The 22,192-nt window shown below is 43.3% G+C and overlaps 1 protein-coding gene and 1 long non-coding RNA gene across 6 annotated transcripts in view; one reads left to right on the top strand and one right to left on the bottom strand.

Moving 5' to 3' along the window:
- LOC122576050 overlaps positions 1 to 919 on the top strand; it is a 43,990-nt gene extending 43,071 nt beyond the window's left edge. The window contains exon 4 of the long non-coding RNA XR_006319640.1: positions 842 to 919. This is a non-coding gene — a long non-coding RNA (uncharacterized LOC122576050). The remainder of the gene's footprint in view (positions 1 to 841) is intronic.
- The window catches only part of LOC122576048 (serine-rich adhesin for platelets), a 63,430-nt gene that overhangs the window by 3,002 nt on the left and 38,236 nt on the right, over positions 1 to 22,192 (bottom strand). For 2 of the 5 annotated variants that reach the window (XM_043745822.1, XM_043745826.1), the window contains exons 2-8: positions 11,656 to 11,863; positions 7,835 to 8,338; positions 6,370 to 7,324; positions 4,935 to 5,909; positions 4,334 to 4,597; positions 1,151 to 1,335; positions 318 to 566 (exon numbers count right to left, since the gene is read on the bottom strand). In XM_043745822.1, coding sequence (XP_043601757.1) covers positions 318 to 566; positions 1,151 to 1,335; positions 4,334 to 4,597; positions 4,935 to 5,909; positions 6,370 to 7,324; positions 7,835 to 8,338; positions 11,656 to 11,817 — 3,294 coding nt within the window. In that variant the 5' untranslated portion in view covers positions 11,818 to 11,863. Of the gene's footprint in view, positions 1 to 317; positions 567 to 1,150; positions 1,336 to 4,333; positions 4,598 to 4,934; positions 5,910 to 6,369; positions 7,325 to 7,834; positions 8,339 to 11,655; positions 11,864 to 18,524; positions 18,547 to 19,940; positions 19,962 to 22,192 lie in introns of those variants that run through there. The other 3 variants (XM_043745825.1, XM_043745823.1, XM_043745827.1) reach the window with 3 other exon arrangements.

The raw sequence follows: 22,192 nt of genomic DNA, 5'->3' as shown, positions 1-22,192 counted from the left end.
CGGAAACGTAATATATATACACCGGTTCAAGAAAGTATTCCGACTCTTGCAGACACTTTTCACGAATATGTTATATCGAGTGCGTTGTACCGAAACATTTTAAAGTTTCGTTGACATAGCTACGAGACCAGAATTTCGATCAAATTATTCGAAATCGAACCGTGTGTAGCATCAAATTTGTCCGTTTCGATAGTGTTTCGCGCTACTCGCCATAATTTTAAAACTAGCACATACGTTCTTTGGTTGTACAGTTTCCGATATCTTACGCGACCACCCACGCGGTCACGTCCAGTTCGGGAAATAGCACGAGATCGTACCTCGTCACCGGTGTAAAAACCATACGGGGCATACAACTCGCTCTCGGTCTCGCTGCCGCAATATGGAAGCGAAGTCGATCTGACGAACGTCTGATGATGAAATTTGAATTCCGAAGCGGGTTCCATCGCGTTGCTGTCGGATTTCCTCTTGCAGCTGAGATGAGATACGCCAGCGTGGCGCAGCTCGAGATTCGAATCGCACTCCGGCGAGCTAGAAAGGCACTCGTAAACATGACTGTCGTTAGACGTCTGGAAAAATCGTGTAAAACCACGCTGGAATTAGTAACTCGTTAGATATGGTAATTCTATGTAACGAAATTGTGGTACAAATGAAACGAGGAGATTCTACGAGTGAAAATGAAATCAACAATAACAACATCGTGTTAGAGTCTTCGTAGAGAAAGGAACTTTTTGGAGAAACAGTTGAAATTAGCACGACTCGTGAACGAAAATTTATTTCGAAACGATAAAACGCTCCAACTCTGTTCCGTTATTTTTAGTTTTCAACTTATTTTGACTTGCAGATTCCCTCTCACCTTACCTGTACCATCATTCTTGCCACGCAAATCGTGTAAACGGATCGACAAAGGAAGATGTTTCAAACATAATCCACCAATGTATTAACGTAGAATGGTGAACGCCGAGAACACTGTACGTACTATGTACTAACCTAGCCGAACGTGCCATAAGTGTTATTTCGAGAGCACACTGACGTCTAATAGGTGAGACATTACGGTAGCCTTAAATTCTTGAACACCTTTCTTCCTACTTCCTGTGTACACTTCCGCGGTCAGCCATAAAAATCGTTAAAAGCCCATTAATTGTAGCATTACCAGAGAATCGGACGTGGGTGGCGCAGTAACCGCGACAGTCTCGTAATCCTGATTAAGGGCCGGGCTTGAAGAGCCGTGTTTCTTGAGGATTGGCTGCGAGATCGCTTGGTCCCTCATGCTGGCGGTTCTTTGCGGTTTCGAGGGTGCCAACGAGCTGCGCACCTCACCTGTAACATCCTCCGCTGCTGCAGGCACGTCCGCCATCGTCAAGCGCCATGGGTTAGTACCACAAGACACAAGGCATGTCACAAAACAGGCTAGCTAGCGTACTAGCGTGCTAGGAGAGACGGAATTATCGTTCCCGGCTAAAACACTAGAGACGCGCTAGCACGTACATACGTATGTGTATATCTATGCAGAATGGACTGTTGTTGCGAGAGGGCGAGGGCAAAGCGACAAATCAGACACGTTGATGAATCACTCGAGGTCGCCGTATCGACGATTTCGGATCGCTCTTCCGCTCGTCGGTGTTTCAAACGTGAATCATTTTTCCGATAAAACTCTTACGAATACGACTACAACGTAAGTACGATAATGATAATGGTAGTTTAGTCGATCGTTCGATAAGTTCGTATCGATTTTTAAATGGTTCGTGACATTGCTTTTTCGAAACACGTTTATTTTTAATACGATATACGCGTACAGTTTCGTTCAATGATCTTTTTCAACTCTCCCGTTCGTTTTAGGACTCCATTTTCCTACAATTGTTTCATATCCGAAAAATTCATCCATCTTCAAGGTTTAAATCAACTTTGTACCTGGCAGACTCATTCTCCTGGCTCTATTATGAACAGCATGTTCTTGGCGAATGGAAATCGAGAAGATAGAAATACGAGAGATCGAGGTTTTCATCTACGCATAATACCGATGACGCGTAGTAATTGACGAAAATAAATGACTGCGCTGCAAAAATCAGCACCAGCTTATCGAACGATCCAATACTGTATGATAATCGAATAACGAGAATCGTGTCTATTTAACCCTTCAACTTTCCTCCAATGTTAAATCGACTAAATAACACCGTTCGTATCAATTGGAAGCGTAATTCCCGTGGAAGGAGAGACACATCTCTCTCGGTATCCTAATTCCTTGGAGAAGTTCCGGCGGAGCTAAAGGGTTCAATAGAGTTCTAGAAATTCCAGGGCGAAACACAGTGAATTAAGTGGCGTTTAGAGTTCCTGCGCGAATCATCGGGAATCCTGGAATTGGCAGACATTCGTTATCAAGGTTTGACTGAAGGGGAAGGGGGAGAGAACACGATGCTAATATGCAATCAATACATGCGGCGTTAGTTGCACCCTGGGACGGTTAAGGATACCTTGCGCAACAATTCTACCACCGTTGTCACGTCGCCGCCGACATGTTCACTATTTACAGCGGATTGGCAATGAGACGAGCACCTCTCTACCCTATAGCTGTTCGATTCTCGTCTAACCAAAGCAAATTCGACTCGTCGTCCGTGAGAGAAGGAAGGTGTCGAGTAGATCGATGCTTAGCACGCGAATGAAATTGTCTTTTTGAATGAAAATGAAGGGATACCGCCATCACGCATCGTGTGCATGCTTGTTCGTAAATCACGCGATATTCGCTATTTTTGCGCGTAAAGTATATTACGCAAAAATGGAAACCGCAGGGAAAACGTGAAAAGTCGTGTCTTCTGCCTTTTATAGAGGAACAATTTTAAAGTTTAAGGAAACCCAGAAGAGTACGAAAGATGGACTTTAACAATGTTAACAATGTTTAACAAGGGTCGTTTGACAAGGGTATTCCTATTCGGTAAATGGTAGCGAACGTATTAAGGAAGGAAAGGAAATAATGGAACGAGCGAAATGGTGGATGAAAAAGGGAACGTATGCAAGTTTCGCGTGGTCTTTGAATACAGTCGTATCCGGTGCATGCGGTTAACGATGAAGCAACCCCAAATCGAACCGCGCAAACGTCAAACGATCGCAATCCAATAACAATTATGAATGGGAACGATCGTGGTTCCTTTTTTCGCTTCGTCGTTTCACATCGTCGAGGCCTTCGTTCCGTTCGTCATGAAAAAACAAAAAGAAAGGAGAAAGCACACGCAACGGATAGAGAGATACTGGAATCACGACGGGTGCAACGAACCAAAAATCTAAAAGAAAAGAAAAAGAAAGAAAGAAAAAATTGCGAGAATATTACGTGACCAAGAAAACAAGGCTCTCTGGTTTTTCAGGCAACAAACGTTTATTTCAGACACAGAAATTCGAGGTTACAGAATCTTTCGTACTCCATTTCTATCGTTTTATTTACAAAAAAAAAAAAAAACAATGTGTAATCATCGGTTCATACAACTGGTTTCGCACTTTTTCCAGTTTCAAATTCTTTGTTAAATTCGGCCAGCCATTCTCAAACTCTTGATCGCACTCTGGTCCGTTGGAGGCAACTTTAGCTCGTTCGATAGAGAGATTTCTGTATCAAAACGACGGCGATTCGCGCGGTACAAAAAAGACAATCACGACTACGGTGTTTCGTCGACAAACGTAGTTGTTGAAAAACACGAAGCGCGAAACGTCATCGCGCGTTGTTTTATCTAACAAAACGGTAATAAGATATATCACAGAGAATCGTGAATCGTTCGTTATAATGTCTCTAAATAGAGCAATTAGTCGAGAAAGTACACGAGTATAGAGTATAGTCGTTCGAAGGGATTAGACGTATAGAGTATAAGAAACAATAATTAGAATACGAAACGCGTATGGCATATAGCAAATGTTTAAAAGAGAACGTAACTTCGAGAAGTATATTAATCTGACTGATTCACGGCAATCCCGATATAAACAGGATCACGCGACTCTTCGTCTTCATCGATCGTCTAAGTCTTCGTTCGTGTCCAGGCACGGACAAACGAGCACTATCCAAATTGAGAAAAAAAGGGGGCAGACGGGTGTAAAGAAACGGCAATTTCACGACGACCGTACGTCGACCCGGCGAAACGAGGAACGAAGAAAAAAACCCGTGAGGGAAAGGTGAGAGTTAACCACCGTTATCCAGCGTTACAGGATTATATTCCCCGATCGGACGTACTCTCGCAAAGAAAACTGTAAATTCGTCAAGGAAGCAGCTGGCGCGAGGATTCGTGTGAGTATGGCTGTTACAACATCGAGATTTTTGCCGTGGATAATCATTAGTTACATTGGATGGGCCTGAACTTACCCAGATTCGCGTAAATCGAGTCTGAGGTGGTCGAGGCTGCTGGCTGCCAGGACGACGTCGAAGACGACGACGTAGACGACGAAGACGTTGAAGATGTGGACGACGAAGGCGACGATTTCGTGGATGACTTGTCGCTCCTCGACGGTAGTTGTTTGGTCTCGACGCGTGGCGGTGGTGGTCTGACCGGTTTGCTAGCTGGATCCAGTCTCGACCAATCCTCCAAAGACTGGTTCCTTGGTGGTGGTGGCGGTTTCCCTGGTCTCGCTACCATAACATAGTAACGCATATTTTATACAGCCGACATACGGTCCTTGCAAATTTACTATCTTCGGAGAATTCGCTCTCGATGGTGGAGAACCATGGCGGTACGCGCTTGAATATTAAACGTTCTCTTTGAGGAGACTGCGAAATGAACGTGACACGATGATGTCCGTACCACTAATATACATGCTAATTAATTGACAAAGGGAGACCAGGTAAATTTTGATAAGCCAAAATTATGAACGAAATTCTAAAAGAACCGCTTCTCCGTTTCCCTTGATCCCTCACCAAGATAGATCGCTATCGGATAGAGCGATCGTGTGTCAAAAGGAAAACTTACCGGCGGCGTGCGATCCGGCGGACAACGGCGATCGAGTTGCTCTTCCCGCTTCGTTCCTAGAACCGCAGGAATCTGGTTGATCTTCGCTTATCCTGCTAATCCGATCGTTTCCCACCACTTCAACAGCAGCACCATCCAACTCCAACGGATGAATAATTTCTAATCGTGGTTTAGGTTGCGGCGTCGATGGTATTTCGTCGATCCTCGAGTTGGACGCGTGACCGCTAACCATATCCACGTCTTTCCTCGAACCCATCCTGAGAAATCTCTTCAAAGAGAAACGCGGTCTACCTCTCTTCTTTTCTTCTCTAACTTCTGGCCCACTTGCCAGGCTATCCTGCGACAGAGATATCGTCCTTCTGGACGCTGGATCGCACGCTTGCGCGCTCGTAGGATCTGGAAGATCCGAGACAGCTTTTCGAAACTTCGGGCTGCACGACGAGGCCCTTTCTCTCTTCTCTTTTTCCCTGACCACCGGAGAGTCTGATTTGAAATTCGCCCCGGGATTCCTGGCGAACAAGCTACAACTGGGAGCCAGTTCTTCCGTAGAATCGATCGCTGGAGGTTTTGGCGCCATTCTTCTTTTATTCGGCGACCGTATCGACTCTACCGTGGAAAATTGGGGATCTGAAATTTCTTCGTCGACCTCCGGATTCTCCGTACTATCTGCTGAATCTGTGGTCTGACTTCTGACTACGCTCGACGACGTCTTCGACTTGCTTCCTGGCGACGTTTTCGATGCAGGCATCTCAACGGTCGGTAACTTCGACTCGATACCTTGACACACGGACTTTGAGTTGATTTGGGATCGAGAAGTTTCGTTCTCTCGCTGTTCCGAGTCTTTTGGAGTATCCGCGTTCAAAGATCCACGATTTTGATCTAAGAGCGAAACGGCAACTTGCTCCTCCGACTTGTCTTTGGTAGCTGTTAGACGAGAGGAAGTTATTTGTTCCGGAGGTGGAACGTTGTTGGCGCCTGTAAATCAGTTGAAAATGCAAACGTCGTTAATTAGAACGGAGAGTGTTGTACCGTGGACGACGTAATCGTGGATCTACGTGGTCGTTTCAACTAATCAGAAGGATGACTTTGCGCGAACCGTCTACCGAATCCCTAAGTAATCCTGGTATCGTCGCGACAGTGATCTAATCGTTACGCCCTTGTCGTGCGAATGACTTTGTCGCGGACCATTAGGTTTAGTTGTTTCTTGGAAGAGTTAAACGTTGGAAAATCGAGAATTTATTTGAAAGCTATTTCGAAAAAAAGAGAATATTTAAAAGTTGAAAAATTGAAATATTCGAACATTTGGATATTGGAAAACTTGGAAATATTTACATGAAAATATTTGAAAGTTTAAGTATTCAGGGATTTTATATAAAAATCCATAAAAATTTAGGAAAGATGCGACATATTTTTATAGAAAGAAAAAGATTCTCACCTGTGCTCGAAGCAGGTTTGCCAGCGGCGTTTTGAACCGAAGGAGGCGGTAGGACGTAACTTTTCTTTCCATTTGTATCAGGCGGCGTTGGACTACTCTTGGTCAAGAAATTAGTCGGCTTCTGAGGCACCACAGGTTTCATCTTCGACTCCGAGTGAACTGTTCCATGTAGGAAAGACGGCCTCGGTTCGGTTGTGATGATCGGTGTCTTACACGTTTCTGCCTGAACAGGATGCTTAGTTTCAATAGGCGGAGGACTCTTTGGAAGAGCTGGCGGTTCCGTCAATTCCTCTTCGTCCGCCTTTCCGTCCGGTTCACCAGCCGATTCTCGACTTTCTTCAAAACTGAACTTCTTCTCCACGGGTGTAGCTTCACCTTCCACTTTTCGCACTTCAAGTAACAATGGATCGTCTTTAACGATTTTCCTACTGTCGTTTAACGTTGCGTTGATTTTATTGGCGTTTTTTCCTCGAACAACCATGGATCTGTCGCTCTCGGCAGCGTCTTCAGCCTCGTTCTTCAAAGGTGTCAGAGTCAATTCGATACCCTTGTCCAAGGATTCATTTTCTATTCTCGATACGTCGCGTGCTTTCTTCGTGATTTTCCCGGTAAAGTCATATTCGATCTTGACACCATTTTGCGATGCTTGCGCAGGAATCTTGGATTTCTCGTTGTCGAACTTTTTAATTGGTTGGCTTCGAGGAATATTGGCAGCCTTCTTATCCGATTTGCTATTCTCTAAATTCCTCTCGACGTTGATTATGTTAGATTCGGACGTTCTGTCCTTGGTGTCATCAGGATCCCCCGATTCGTTTCTTTGCATGACAGAAATTAAATTATTCGACGTGATCAGCGGCATGTCCACGATCTTCTCCATGCCGGATGAAAACTTCTGATCCTTCTTTTCTTCCTTTCTCGCATCGACATCGGTTTTTTTCATGCTCTTCGACATCGTCTGTAGGAATATTAAAAGTCGATAAAAAAAGAAAGAAACTTTTCACCAAGTATAGAATATTTCTTTAACGCACTTTACGATACGATTTCGACGGAAAGTTTCAATAAAGTTTCGCTACAAAGGGAAGATCTCTTTAATGCGTTTACCGTGCATGACGTGAATCCGAATCGGCAAACGTTTATCTTCTAAAGTGCTTCTAAAGACGTGAAATAAAAATCAGAAAATCGTGGCTAAAAGTTCTTGGTAAGTATCGTAAATTCAGGATAATAATTCGCTCACGTAGTATTTTGCAATATAGAGACAGGTATTATACGAAAATTATCTGTTCATTTGCCTGTTAACCTGGACAGAAGGACTGTTTCGTTATATCTACGTTTGCAAGACAGTGACATTAAAATCCGTCTAAATGAAATTCATTTGTCTTTGTTAATTCTATGATCATTCTATGACTATGCTAATCAAGGGATGACGAAAATCGAACATGCAACGAACGTAATACAAAATACCAACCTCTGACTTGTCAGTTTCCATTAGTTTAGATTTGGTAAAGTTCGTTAAGCCATTAACGAATCCATTCACCTTCTTATCGCTAGGCCTCTTTGCTGTTGGCAAAGATTCGTCACCGCCAAACGGCGTGACAGAGACCAACAACGTAGTCTTCTTGCCTTCTGAATCCTTCTGTATCCTTCCCAACATAAGGGACGCGAAGGATCTCGTCGTCGTAGACGACTTACTCGTCTCGTTCGTCGAGACGATCTCCGTCAAGTTTGCGGTGATCGTGTTAAAGTTGGTATTGGCACGCGTCAAGTTGCCCAAAGCCCTTTCCTCTTCGCTGTCTGGCAACGTGTCATCGTCCCCGTTGAACGTCTCCACCAAGTCCTGCTCATCTTCCTCTTCACCTTCGGAGACGAAGTCGTCGCCTCCATAACCGATTATCTCCGTCAGCCGCTCCGTAAATGCCACGCTCTTCTTTTTCTGATCCTTTTGAGACACCGCCTTCCCACGTAGAATACTCTGAAAAAGATTAAAACTTTATATTTATAATTTATTATTATAAGATTTGAGCATTTAACGCGTTAGCTGAGACACAAATTTTTTCTTTGCAATTATTTGTACTGCAAAATGAATCGGTTCTTGAATATTTATAAATATCGCAGTTAATTTGAACGCGAGTTTGACGGTAACCTCTATCGAGATTGAAATATAATTACATATTCCTATTTCAATTTCGACGTATAATTCTAATTATGTCTGTTTGTACATAATACATTTAGACAATTAAATATACAATACGTTTGTACAATTAAATACACAATTAGATACTTGTTATTCTAGCGCGAACGTTTCTATGAATTTCTATGATTTCTATACGAATTTCTCCAATTCATTACGTATTCAATGAACGTGAAATGAAACGTTGTTCTCTAGACCGGAGGAACGGCGGAAGTTGCACGCGGATCGAAACGTTCGAAGGATGCATTATGTACCACGATTCTCCAAGTGATCGGCATGAATCGTAATCTTCGTGGACGGCGATCAAGTATCTACTCTATGGACAAGTTTGCAGGCTAGTTCCGCAGATTCACGATCCAATCCTCTTCGACAGGAATTAAATATTATTGTTTGGCAACAGCTTAAGTAAGTTATAATCGTCCATACCACTCTATCCTCTAGTAATCCGTCTAATAATTCACCGGTACTCGGAAGAAATAGTATTCTGGATCTGGTTAAAGGGTCTCCTCGTACACTCGAACGTCTTATCACCGTCTGCCAGGAAATGAAAGTTGCTGGCTCAAGTTGGATCAATGCAGCCGGTGCAAAAACGTTATTTTTCGCCGAAACTCTCGGGTGGTCAGCTGGCGTTAATGAAACCGTTGATGAATTATTCAACGTGGATCCAAGCTGTTCTTGAATTTCACACGTTTCGGACTGTTTTAGAATTTTTGTTTATCAGCTACGACAAGAAACTATCGACTAGCTAGAATATTCGTCGCAGATTCGTCGACGTTGTCCCTGTTTCATAATACGAGTCAGCGAATAGAAGAGGGTGGTGGGATCATCGAAATGACACTGCGAATTCTTTCGGAAACGACGACTCGACAAAAGCTATGGAAAGCTTCTACGTCGTTCCATAGTCTCGTACGAACACCTTGGCAATTTTCTCCTTCGACTTTTCATCCCATTCCCTCTCGTCGCTGCGAACATCATTTTTTCGCGAGTTGCCACTTTTCACGCGTTCCTTTCGCCGGATGTTATCGACACACTTGAACACGTATCCCCTCTACGATCCAGCGGAACGAAAAAAGATCGCTCTCGGATGCGTTATTTTACATCTCACCGGATGTTGAAAAGTCTCGAGATTAATCAGCTGGAGAAAGTAATCGTAGATGCCTGTTTTCTCATTTTCTTATTTTCTCTCTCTCTCTCTCTCTCTCTCTCTCTCTCTCTCTCTCATCTGCCTGCCGTTTTATTTTTCCCTCCAATTTCCTGCATGTAAATGAGAAAACACGCGAAACGATCTTAAAAGCGTCGTGAGTACGTGGGCGAACGATGATTTCCTTCGATGGAACGCGCCCACATGCAGCATTAAACCCTCGTAGAATAACGCCTACCCTCTCGAGCGTGGACAGAGGCGCGCGTGTCGCGCGATTAAACGTTCACCCTTGTCACTGGCTGACGCGCACGTATGCTTCGTGTAAATTTAGAATTCCACGACAATAAGGACGTCACGCTGCGATTCAGTCGGTCTTCTCGATTGGATATTAACGGAAACGAGATGGAGCCACGAGGTATACCTCGAGTACCTTCTTCTCGTGCTGTGATTCCTTAAAAGAAATACGGTAAGACCAAGCGTTATCCGGTCTCGCTTTAACCGGCCACATTTTTTATCCAAATGAAAACAATTAACCAGCAGATCAAATAAACTCGCTTAATTGGAATCGACGGTACTATATATAGTAGCGGAACACTTATCACCCGGTGTTCTCGGAGATTTTTCCTCCATTATGTGGCGTGTTTGAACATCTTATAACGCTCTTCGATCAAATTTCTTCCTCCATTACCATCCACTGCTGTGGATCTCGAGGAACGTGAATTCCAACGTGCCTTGGCGAGAATAAGAAAACGCGAGTACAAAACCGAGCAGAAGTTGGTAGAAATTATAGATGGAGGAACGCGAATGCGATCCGCGGGTAAAAAGCTCGTTGGACATCGCCACGTATTACGATCCGCATGGTTACACATAAATTCCCTCTTCTTCTTACCAGCGGCAGCCAGGAATTCCCGACGAACGACAGCGCACGGCGGTCCTTTGCTCGAACGACCCAGTTTTACGAACTTGATGCCGCTGCCATAATGCCGCCGCGATTCGTGGCCGGAACTTCGTAACAATTTTCCGAGCGTGGAACAGTTTAGCTCGCCGCCTGCTCGATCCCAACGTCACGCGTGAAAACGATAGCGGGACCCTGCCACGCTAGTTTACCCGAATCGATTTTGTCGTTTGCTGGCCGGTTCCTTCGCTCCTATAATCTGCTAGCAAAATGCTAATTCCACGCGACTGGTCCCTTGATCTTGTCCGTGTCTCGAGAAAGCCAATTTCGCGGTCCGCATTTATCGCGCCATCTGTCTTTTCACGTGTACCAGAGATCATTACTAATTAGTAGTCCCATAGCAGAAGCATTCTAGTTATTCGATTAGAATCAATGACCGAGGAATAGCCAAGTTTCCCGGTTACGCTGCGCAACTGCCTCGCTCAGAAAATTAGCGATATTTTCTAGGGACTTGTATGTATTGCAATATCATCTAGCCTAACGATAATATAATGAACTACATGATATTCTAGTTTTACGATGTTGCTGCTGTATGATATTTTTTACTTGCCACTTAAGAGGTCGTTAACTGTAACAGTCTTATGTAAAATATTCGACATCATACACACACGCGCGCGCGTATGTAATTTATATTCCGTAACTCACGGTCTGAAGAAACTTCAGCTAAGGTTCGCAGTACATTTTGTACAAATCCGATTCGTCTTCGTTGAATCAAAACCGCAGTATACTGTACAAAGTGTACTGTATACGTCAACCTACTGTATATGTATAATATTCTACTACTGGCTTGCTTCTCAAGCGGCCGGGAGTAAAATCGTTGACATTCCTTTAAATTATATCATCCGTGTTGGAAGTACTTCTGCTTCGATAAAAAAAGAAGGATCTTTATTCGTCGGCGAAGACAATGGGAGAAACAATTTTCACACTGTCAATGTCCCTGTAACGGGACCGATAAAATGCAAAAGACTGAAATTCTAAAGCAAGTAGGTAGGAAATAAATACCTGTATCTTAACATTATCAGTCTTCACATAGTTCAGAGCCTTGCCAATGTTCAACCTGAACGTCTCTTCCGGCAAAGTGTGTTCCTCTCTCGGCTTGAAGCAATTCGAACAGAGTTCCTTCTTCCAGGCGTTCTGCACGAAGCGGTTGCATTGTGTGGACATCGTTGCTTCACTGCAGCGACAGCGAAAGTCCCGTTACATCATCACCCTGAAAGGAAAGAGGCGAAATAGTAATCGTCCAATTCTTAACCCGTCGCTATAGCATCGTCGGTGAACGGTGAGTTTCGTGCTGCACGTGTGCAACATCGCGCACGAGAGAACCGCTCCTCCTACACGACTGCACGTCGTGCTCTCCTCTAGGGAGACATTACTCCAGATATACACGGTGTCCCTGCTAGAAGACTGATTTAACTGCCGGAAGCGAGTCAGGCTTGGTTTCGTGAGCGAGAGATACCGAGTCGTTTGTTTGGAAAATTAAGGAAAGGGACCAATAAAGAGGTCTAAAATTAACGGTTAATAGCCAGAACTCGTGTCTCGTGAATGCAACGATCTCTTCGAAGTGAATCCTATACTATACAACTTGTTGAAATATACTTAAAATATTCGTTGCAAATTTGTTAAAAATATTCTGCAAGAGAAAGAAGAGGAACGATACTGAATCGACACAGTGCAATTCTGAACGAGGTCTCGAGCATCTTATTTCCCCTTGCACGTTTCAAATCGTTGTTTTGTCTCTTGGAACGTATAGATTTGTACACCTGAACAATTTTATAGCCTCGCTATACCGCTTCCAACAACATCACGTCGAAGAGCCTATTCACAACAGGATGGTTGTAATTTGCTCGTGAACTGTTCACCAGCCGCATTACGTAGACACGACACTGTCGTATTTTTCTACTATACTTTTATACGATAATTCTCTAAAAATTGGCAACTTTCAATTTATCTTCTCGACATGTTCCTAACAAATTACACAAAAATGATAATGGATAATGAGGATAATTAATACGAAGTTGAAATTTGATTATTCCTATAAAACACAGCGCGGTGCAGCACGATATAGCGGAGCTAGTAAATTTTGCGAGAGCACAGTCGAAACGCAATCTCGCGATGAACCTCGAGGGTAGGATAAAAAGATAATTAAACGTCTCCTTCTTTTTGCCGCATACGTTTACGGGAAAACTGTCCGTGGCGTTCGGTGAAGTTTAATGAAGGACGTGGCTATAAATTGCCCGATAAAACGATGCTTTATTGTTAACGCCGGTCCGTTGCAACAAAGTTTGATCAGGGAATGAGTTGAATAAATTATTCGGTCTTCGGAAGCACGGGTGTAATAGGAGTTTAATTCTGAATATTCCACGAGCTTCTTACACGCGATGCTTTATTTTACAGGAGATATAGCCTACCCGCTCTCGTTAACCATCCCTTCCAACCTCCGAAGCTTTTTCGCAGCCTTTGTTTTTCTATCAAGCGAGATTGAAACGAGTTCAACACATACTGTGTTAAATAGCTGTCTGATAGCGAAATAATCGTCGCTTTCTGTGTAGAGTCACATCCTCCGACGTTTAACTCGTCGTGTTACTATACATATTTATTCTTTAAAATTGCCCTGTTATGGGATTTTTGATATTTATTCATATTTTGATATTTCATTAACGTTATAATAAGACAGGACCACCGTGATTATATTGGTGAAATTGGTACGAAATTGAAAATCATATTTCTATCATATATACAAGATATTTAGTACAAATATATAAATCACAGAGATCGCGAAAATATTTAAACAGTCAATTATTCATTGCGTCGATAAATCCGAATATTCAGTAGGACAATCTTTAACATTTGTTATACGCTTAATAAGAGAACTTGATTAAAGTATCATTGGAACTAACAGGTTCGAAGGGAGCGACGATATCGTTGGAATCTCTAGTGAATAAAATCTATCGGCTTCGTTAATATCGCACGTTCCTACCATCTGAGAGAACGGTTCCCACCGTGGACCTTAAAACGATAAGAAGTTTCCATGGGAGGATGGTTTATCGTCTCAGCGAGGAAGCGTCGGAAGCTGTGGTGTTGGTTAGTTTTCAAAAATTTCTCTCGCGATGGTCACGTCTTGGAATTTCTTTGGCCGGCCTTCGAACGAGAGCCGTTTGAAATTCACCAGATCCTACCAACTTCTTCGCGATTTTTATCCTTTCACGCCAACTTCCGTCTCGAAACTTTTTCAGGCGAATAACAAGTTCTTCTCTCGTGGGAAACCATAGGAAAAATGGAAAAACCCATCGCCATGTGCGAACGCAGGAGGAGGAGCTGTTGCGTGAACTCTTTTTATTTAAAAATCTATTATTTATATAAAAAAGAAACAAGCGATATGAAGAATATGAAATTGTTTGATCGTCTGTAATATTACGATGCTATAGCGTGTAGATTTCACAGGCTTTTAGAATAATTAATTTCTTTTCTCTGTCTTTCGAATAAATTTGCTAAGAATGAACGATAAACGATAGCGAGATGAACATTTCAACGAATAGTATGTCCAATTCGTGTAATGAATTTTTATGACATGTATCCGTTACTCTGATACATTTCCTCTACCGATTCATCTTTTATGTTATCGTTGCGTTTTCCTACGATGTGGCTGTGGGCCAAGTTCTATATATCGTTTCGCTGCTCGATCTTCACCGTGTTTAATCAGCAAGGTGAATCGTTGGTCACGTTCGAAGCAATGGGAAAAGGTGGAGAGAAGGAAACTTAATCGATGTTCACGCCGACCACGAATCGCATGGTCGTTTGTCGCCGACCATTGTGCAACCAGGAAACACCGACTCGCGGAACTTGCATTTAACGAACGAATAAATTCATTCACTCTCGTTCGATAGAAATTTCTTACCGAATATTCTCGTTTTACGAACCTGCCCGTTTATTATTTCGCCTCGAATCGAGACACGTTGGTCCGCATTGGTCGCACAAATCGAGCGTATTGTGTTTCTTCGTTTTTCCTTCAATTCGTTCGAACGATTCCATCGACGAGGAGGGTTCGACGACGACGATAGGGATCCTTTACTCGAGAACATCTTCCCAGGCGATGGGGCGTCACGATCGTGCGAGTCTCGAGGTATCGCTGGCAAATGTCGAGGGTCGGCCAATACGATAGCAACGGATAAAAGCGGGACCGGAAGCGGGGCAATTATTCAGTCGAGCGACCAGCTCGGGTCAATTGTCCTGATTGCGTTCACGGTGGCCGCTGTCGACAGGAAAGCATACTCTCGCCCGGATTAACCTTGTCGATGCTATATTTCCTCGTGTACAGTGTCGTTCATAATTAATGCGACTACAATGTAGCGTATAACATTGTAACGTAACGGTTTGTATAACGCGACGAAAAATTGGCGGCCGTGTTCATAGATAAATCTTCTTGTAAAGCGTTCGGTAAAGTAAGCACAATTCTTATCTGAAATTATACTAAATTAGCTTAGTTCTAACTAAATTAGCTGTTGCTTGTTAATCTCTCGATTTATCCACTTTATCCGTGTCCATTCCAAAGAACAACGATTGCTCGTAGTTGCAGATTCTCTTCGATCTTGAACGCTCGTCCGAATGCCGACGATCTTAGCTCCCAGTCTTCTCGACGTCGATCAATCCGAAAGTAACTGCAGCTACCGCTACTAACCGCTACTCTAATAGCAGGGACGACTTCGTTGGCAGAAAAAGAGAAATCAAGGTCGGCTTCTATGATCGACCAACTATCATTACGTCACAAGTTTCGTGGTACAGCGTGTTTTATCCGGACGAGTTCTCGGGCACCGGAATCCTCCATGAATTCCTCAAACAGGTTCCCACGACCAGTCTAATCCCGAAGGATGAACGATCGAGCGCGTAAACGCGCGCGACACGACCCGTCAAGGACAAAGAACCGTAGTGACACCGCGATGCCGCATTAACATGCACGAGAGCTGCAAGCAGACTCAGGCCAGGAATAAAGTACCGTTTCCAATCTCGATGATCCGTTACATCCCCTGCGTTCCATCCGCGCGCTGGAATCCCGTCCATCGAGGACTTCTTCGCGGGGAGAGGACGTTCCAAAGAACGTCTTCGTTAAACTTCGTTTCCGGACCGATGCGACCACCTGAGAACTTTAACGGCTTTGCTACTTTGGCGACAGATAATCTGCGGATTAATCTTTCGTTGTTTGCAGAGTACTGGCATGAAGTAGCTTAATTGTTTTAACTAAATTCGAAATTGCCTTTGCGTTATTAAATTTCAAAAAGTTTGCAGCTGCTGATTTCCCAAGGATCGCCTAAATAACTGTCCTCGGTTAGATCGGTTAAATTTCAAAAATTTGACGACCGTTTGATAAAAATCGATAATCGGAATAGTTCCGTGTTTGTTTGTCTAAATTCTAGGAAATGTCTGTTTTGTAACAACCTATATAATTATCCGAGTACACGCGGAGACAGGAAATGTATTATTAATGTGGCAATTAATTAAAGAAAGTGAGGCACAACGTTTTGATGTGAAATACAGGTGAAATCCTATTTAATTTATACTTTTAAACGTACACGTTAAACGCGAATAACGATCATAGTACGATAAAATATTCTATCTGCATTTCAACTGTTAATTCAGGAATATCTGTCTTGGTCGATGATACATAGGACGTTATAAACTGGTAAAACCATGTGAATATCGTTCAAGACAAATAAACTAGAATGTTTCTACGTTCTTAAAAATCACGTAGGACGTTACAGCATCGTTTAAAAGGAAAGAAACGTATCAGTCTCGAAATATTTCAAAATATCACGAGAAATGAGAAAAGCGGTAGATAAATCGTTTTACCTGAACAGAATACCGTAAGGGGAATATTTTCAGAAGAAATTTTATTTCAAAATATCTCGGAAAAAATTGTAGACAGGAGATTTTACCTTAAAAAAAAAAAGTAATATACGAAAGATATTTCGAGAAAAATTTTTATTCGAGAAAGAATGAACACCAGTGATTTATACGACAATTTCTGTTAAATATTCCAAAGCCATTCGTTCCATCGTGGGCTCGATTTCGAAAACGACCCATCGGCTGCAGATTAAATCAAGCTCAAAAATAGAATGTAAACGAAGAAAAGAGCCGAGATATAACAACCTTAGGCACCTAAATCCCCGGGAAATATTTAGTGACGGTAGAAATATCGACGCTGAAACCGAGGACGATAACTTATCCACGACACGGAGGCTGCGGTATGCCTGGCGTGCTCGGAAAGTCGTAACAACCTCGCTCAATCAATTTCAAGGAAATTTTTGCTCCATTTCTCCGTAGCAGTCTCGTGGATGCCGCCGCATCTGCCGAGGCCTCGAAGAAAAATTAAAGGTGACGGGGACAGGTTACGCGTTCCTGACCAACGCGACCAGGATTATCTTCCTGCTGAACGATCAGCTAGAACGGTTCCGTTGCCGCCGAACAGGCCTGTCAATTGCAGCGAATTAATGACGCATGCACGAGCCTGCGTTCGACCGTGTTTCTCTCAAGATCACGTTCAAGACCGAGACGCGTTCCATCGGCGTTCTTGGATCCTGTCTTGGCGACCCAATCGCACGAATCACATGGACGCGCGAACAACAATCCGCTTTTTCTACTTGATGAAATAACACGGATTTTTATGATATCCTGGCCAACGTTGCTTCTCGTTAGAGTTCGCTGCGCTTCGGAGTACTTTTCATTTAACAGCGAAATCAGGTTTAAGAAAGCATAAAGGGAATTTCAAAATCCTGTAATTTATAGCTCAATTAATTAAAAGCGTATAATTTAATTGTGCAGCTGTTTTCGAATTTTTGGTGTCTTTGTCTTGCGTTAGTTTCGAGTTTCAAGTAGTAAGTTTCAGGTAATAAATCAAATAATCTAGCAGACTTCCTGTAGAAAGAGGAAGAAGAGGTAAAATGGAAACTCGTAGAGTAGGATGACGAATAAGAGAAAGTAGAGAGAACGGATGGCGGGACCTTTGGAACGTAGGAAACCGAAGGAATCTTTCACGAGGCCTCGTATAACGAGACCTCTCACGGCGTGGCCCGTAAACAGGTTCGTGAATCGATCTCTTCACGGACTCTATCCTCGCCAGTTGAACGGGTCGTCGACCTTCTCGTGCCAAAATCATTTCAAATTCTTGGCGCGCTACGTGCGCCTCGATGAAACGCGGTCTCGTTCATTGCCACGCTGCCAACTATAGAACAATGACAGACAGAGACGAAGCACGAATTTGCAAACAAAAACCTCTATCGTCATCCTCGCCTCCTCTATCTATTATGCATGAAGAACAGCGAATTCTTTCGATCAGTTCGCGATTGGTCGCCTTTCACTCTAACACCCTCTCCGACTCTCGGTGCGCTCGACGTTGATCGGATTTTACGAAAGTATTATTCAAAACCTCTGGATCTTTCTACTTGTCTATTGTATCTGAGTTAGTATCGTGTTACACGGTAGTATCTATCATACAGCGAGTGGGACGAAATCGATGAAGGAGATTAAAGCGATTCTTCTCGAACACGCTCCGAGCTTCTTATTGTTAACGGATGATAATGATACGCCGAATGATAATCAGTATTGGCAAAGAACATCGTTGAAATGTGACACGTCCATCTTTCTTGGCTTCGAGGCTTCATCGAAATTACGCGCGTCACAATTAAACGACGTAAACACGGGAATTTTCAATCAAAAATTTGTGTTCAACGACCTCGTATCTCGATGCTATTCAAGGAAATCGCGAAAAGGAGCGACTGCAACGAGGGCAAAATGTTAAATACCACGGGTGAATCGAGTCGGATACACGTCAATACGCAGATACAGCTATCTCTCGTTTGTAAAACTTCACGCTTCCGTACTTTGACCGGAGCATGATTTACGAAGCAGTTCCTCTCTTTGATGTCTAGGGACGACGCTGTTCGTTCGTTGCATGACCGCTCCACGGGCCAACCACGACGCGGCCACCGGACTCTCTTTTCTTCGTCGCGGCCACAAAGTCAGAAAGGCAGACCTTGCCGAGACATTCCATAAAGATGACGCGGCCCAAGAACAGCCGAGGAAACAAACTCGATCCACGTCGTCGTATTGTTTCGAGCCATGTTTTCTGTTCTGTATCCAAGAAAAATGATCAGTCCTGTAATCAACATAATAAGCAGCTTCTCTGCCTGACAACTTATTAAGGGACAACGTATCGTTAACGCAACGTTTTATTCACGATTTTGCCTCCGGTTAATTTAATTTTTCGAATCCTACGTTTGAACGTTGTAATTATAAAAGGAAATTCCAAGGTTTAATACGTTCTACCTCGTTATTTCCGATAATGACGAAACGAACCAGCATCCAACAGGTTGTTTGCCGTCTACAGTGTATAATCGTCGATTTTGTTCTACAAACAATTCGTCTATTCGTGGAAACGCGCGATGGTAAGCTAGATTTTCGAGGAGAGCGGCGAACTTTCGTGAAATTCGCGTAAGGGAAGAAACGTGGAAGGCAAGCTAGGCGATCAATTTTACGGAACGACGAAACAGGCGTCGAGTATCCGTGGTTCGTGGCAGTCGCACCCAAACAGTGTTTCCCTTCTGACGACAATAAGGGAACGCACGGCGGCGCACCAAGACAAAACAAATTATTATTCGCGCCATCGACTAACAGCCGCCAACGTTAATGCGTGACAATGGAGAATAAATCGACATCATAAACCGCTAGAAAGAGCTTTCGATTCGCCTACGAATAGATGAATCGTGAAAACATGGTTTATTGATCTATCGTGAAACTCTAAGCTACGCGAGCTGTTAATTTAAAAGCGTTAATTCCTAGCCAAGGTTTCGGATCGCGCGTCTCGCCGTAAGAGTGGAAACAGTGACCCAAATAATATATCAAAGTTATAAGAGGCATCTCGCTTAAGTTAATAGAAAACAGCGTACGACGTTTTACGATGATAGATATTTGTTAAGCGTTCGAGCGCCAGAGGAATAGGCCGCAAGTACAGTTACCTGTGCGAGTCGTCATTAGCACGAAAGGATCAAGTGTTAACGTTCCATTAATTACGAAGCGCTCCGGAAAGAAACTTTCGAGTTAGTACGAGTCTGGAAATTCTCCTCGTCGTAATTATTATGAGCCTGCCCCCGTCGGTTAATATTAAATTCGCTGGTGTTTAACTGCACCATTCTCTCTACCATGCACGAATCGTTAACGAAACAAAAACGATAATTTTCTAATATACCCCGTGCGCAACAGTCGAGTGTCGTGTATTAAAAAACTGAGAAAAACTTTACCTTAACTCGATAATTTATATTAATTTTCTACAACACCGGAAGAAGCGACTTCTGAAAGTCCGCGCGTGACTCCAAAATGCAATGAAAGTTCATTTATCCTCGTAGTATCCTCGAGGCGACCGAAATTCTACGAATGCCCAGGTCGATTCTTCTGTCGTTTTGCTCGATCCTGGACATAAATATTGTCAGACTATAATGTCGCAACGTTTGGGAATTGGTAAGCAACGCATGCAGCAGCCGAGAGAACATACAAAGAGAAGGAGATTCTTGGGCAAAAGCCACCGAGACTGGTGCCTGGTGGCGCGCAGACTGATTAAAAGAGCGAGATACCGTGTTTCCCGCGAACCAGTCCCCTCTGCAAACTTATTAGCCATTTCGGATTGGCCGCGGTTCCACGAGATCAGCCGGTGATCTTGAAGCTCGAACGGATTTATCGCGCGGCTATGGCGCCGTTCCTACGGGAATAAGAAGCGACGAAGATTTATTCGGCCCCGGGTCGAGACGAAAAAGAACATTCCGGCGTTCCTCGAATCGAGGCGGACCAAAGAGTTCCCTCGTGGAACGTCGAATGTTACCTGTTTAGAACCGGAGATTCCAGAGTCTACGAGCGAGAGCATCTGCTATTTTTTAGAGCTTCGATATTTAGTTCATCTAGCACTCGAGTATTTTACAAGCATCAAAATTTCGAATATGTCGAAAACTTAACTCTTGAAACTAACAGTCGAATCGATCACATCGTGCTTTGAGCTTTGCGTCTTGCGCTTCGTAGACCTCGAGCAGCGAACTTTCCATAGCACGACTTTCGAACGTCGTCTTTATATCGAAGTATCGCATTTGTCAAAGATTTAACGTTAAGAGACAAGTTTCTATCAATTCGCTATGTACCCGGCTGCACGAATTACACGAAAGCCTTAAAACACTAGCAGCTCTGCTCGATGAAGGATATTCGGCCCGGCGATACCCTTTTGTTGTGCCGTGAATAAAAACCGAGAAACCTTGGCACGCTTGAATGGTCAATTAATGGCGGAATTAAAACGTCGTTGTTTCGTCGGTGAATTCGAATCTGAGGTGGAGAAGAAGGGGAAAAAATAGCTTGGGGGAATAATTGTGTCGACCCGGAACAAAAGGTTCGCTCGTTTGTGCCAGTTTGCAATCGGAAATCGCCCAAAATTTGCAGAAACGTGAAATCAACGCTGGAATGCGGTAAAAATACGACAGGAGGAGCGGTTACCTGTATGCGAACGAGAAGGGGAGGGGCTTATATCGACGATCAATTGATTTCCATGTATTCGAACTCGTACCCGATAAAATTAAAATACAAACGCGTGGAACTTTCGTCCGGGCTCGATTGATTACGCCCGATTAACTACCGAATACGCGCAGCGCTGGCTCCGAGTTTTTAGTTAAAAAATATCTGGCGATGAGAATGAAACAGCGGATCGACGCAAAACACAGAGGATTATCTTCCATCGTAACCAATTAACGAGGTTGCTTCCCTTATCGAGCTGTCCAACGCGATCTCACCTCGTCGTAGAAACAAAGAACATCGCAATGCGTTTCATTCTAAATTTACGATACCACACGCGGCTTAGAAACACGGGTCCGAATGTTTTGTCAGTAGATCGAGGCTTTTTATGCGTTTATGGAAAATACGATGGTACGAAAATTCGCAGAACGCGCATAAAGTTTCCGCAATGATATTTAAATCAACGAATTGAATCGCATCGATATACGGATTGATTCGATGTTTCCTATAACTCTTGGAAAATATTTTTGCAAATATTTCCTGCATATTCAGAGTCGTTATTTTGCACGAATACACAATTCTGGCCAATTAATCGTTCCCCTGATATTCGGGATCAAATATCACACCTGCACGAAATTATCAGATGTTCTAACAATTATAGACGAGAGTGTATCTGTAGGAACGATCGAATTCACGTGGATGACGAGCGGATGATGAGCATAACAGATTTTTATGATGGGATATCTATAGGGAGTAATTCGAAGAATTCACGTGGATATTCGGTATGCGTGGCGCTACGTGGAAATTAGATTGCACGTGGCAAGAATGTGTAGCGTATGTGTGAGACCCGTGACCCTTTACCTTTACACAATTTATATCATATTCAATGCACTTCTGCGATTGGAATGAAAAGTCTTGGAATTTAGTAGCCAGTATATTTAAATTTTACGCTAGTCATGAATGTATAATATATTGGAAAATATAAGAAGAAAGTATCTGTAAAATA

The sequence above is a fragment of the Bombus pyrosoma genome, linkage group LG15, assembly GCF_014825855.1.
Source record: "Bombus pyrosoma isolate SC7728 linkage group LG15, ASM1482585v1, whole genome shotgun sequence".
NCBI lineage: Eukaryota > Metazoa > Arthropoda > Insecta > Hymenoptera > Apidae > Bombus > Bombus pyrosoma.
Note: the sequence above shows the minus strand (reverse complement) of the source record. Positions and strands in the feature narration are given on the sequence as shown.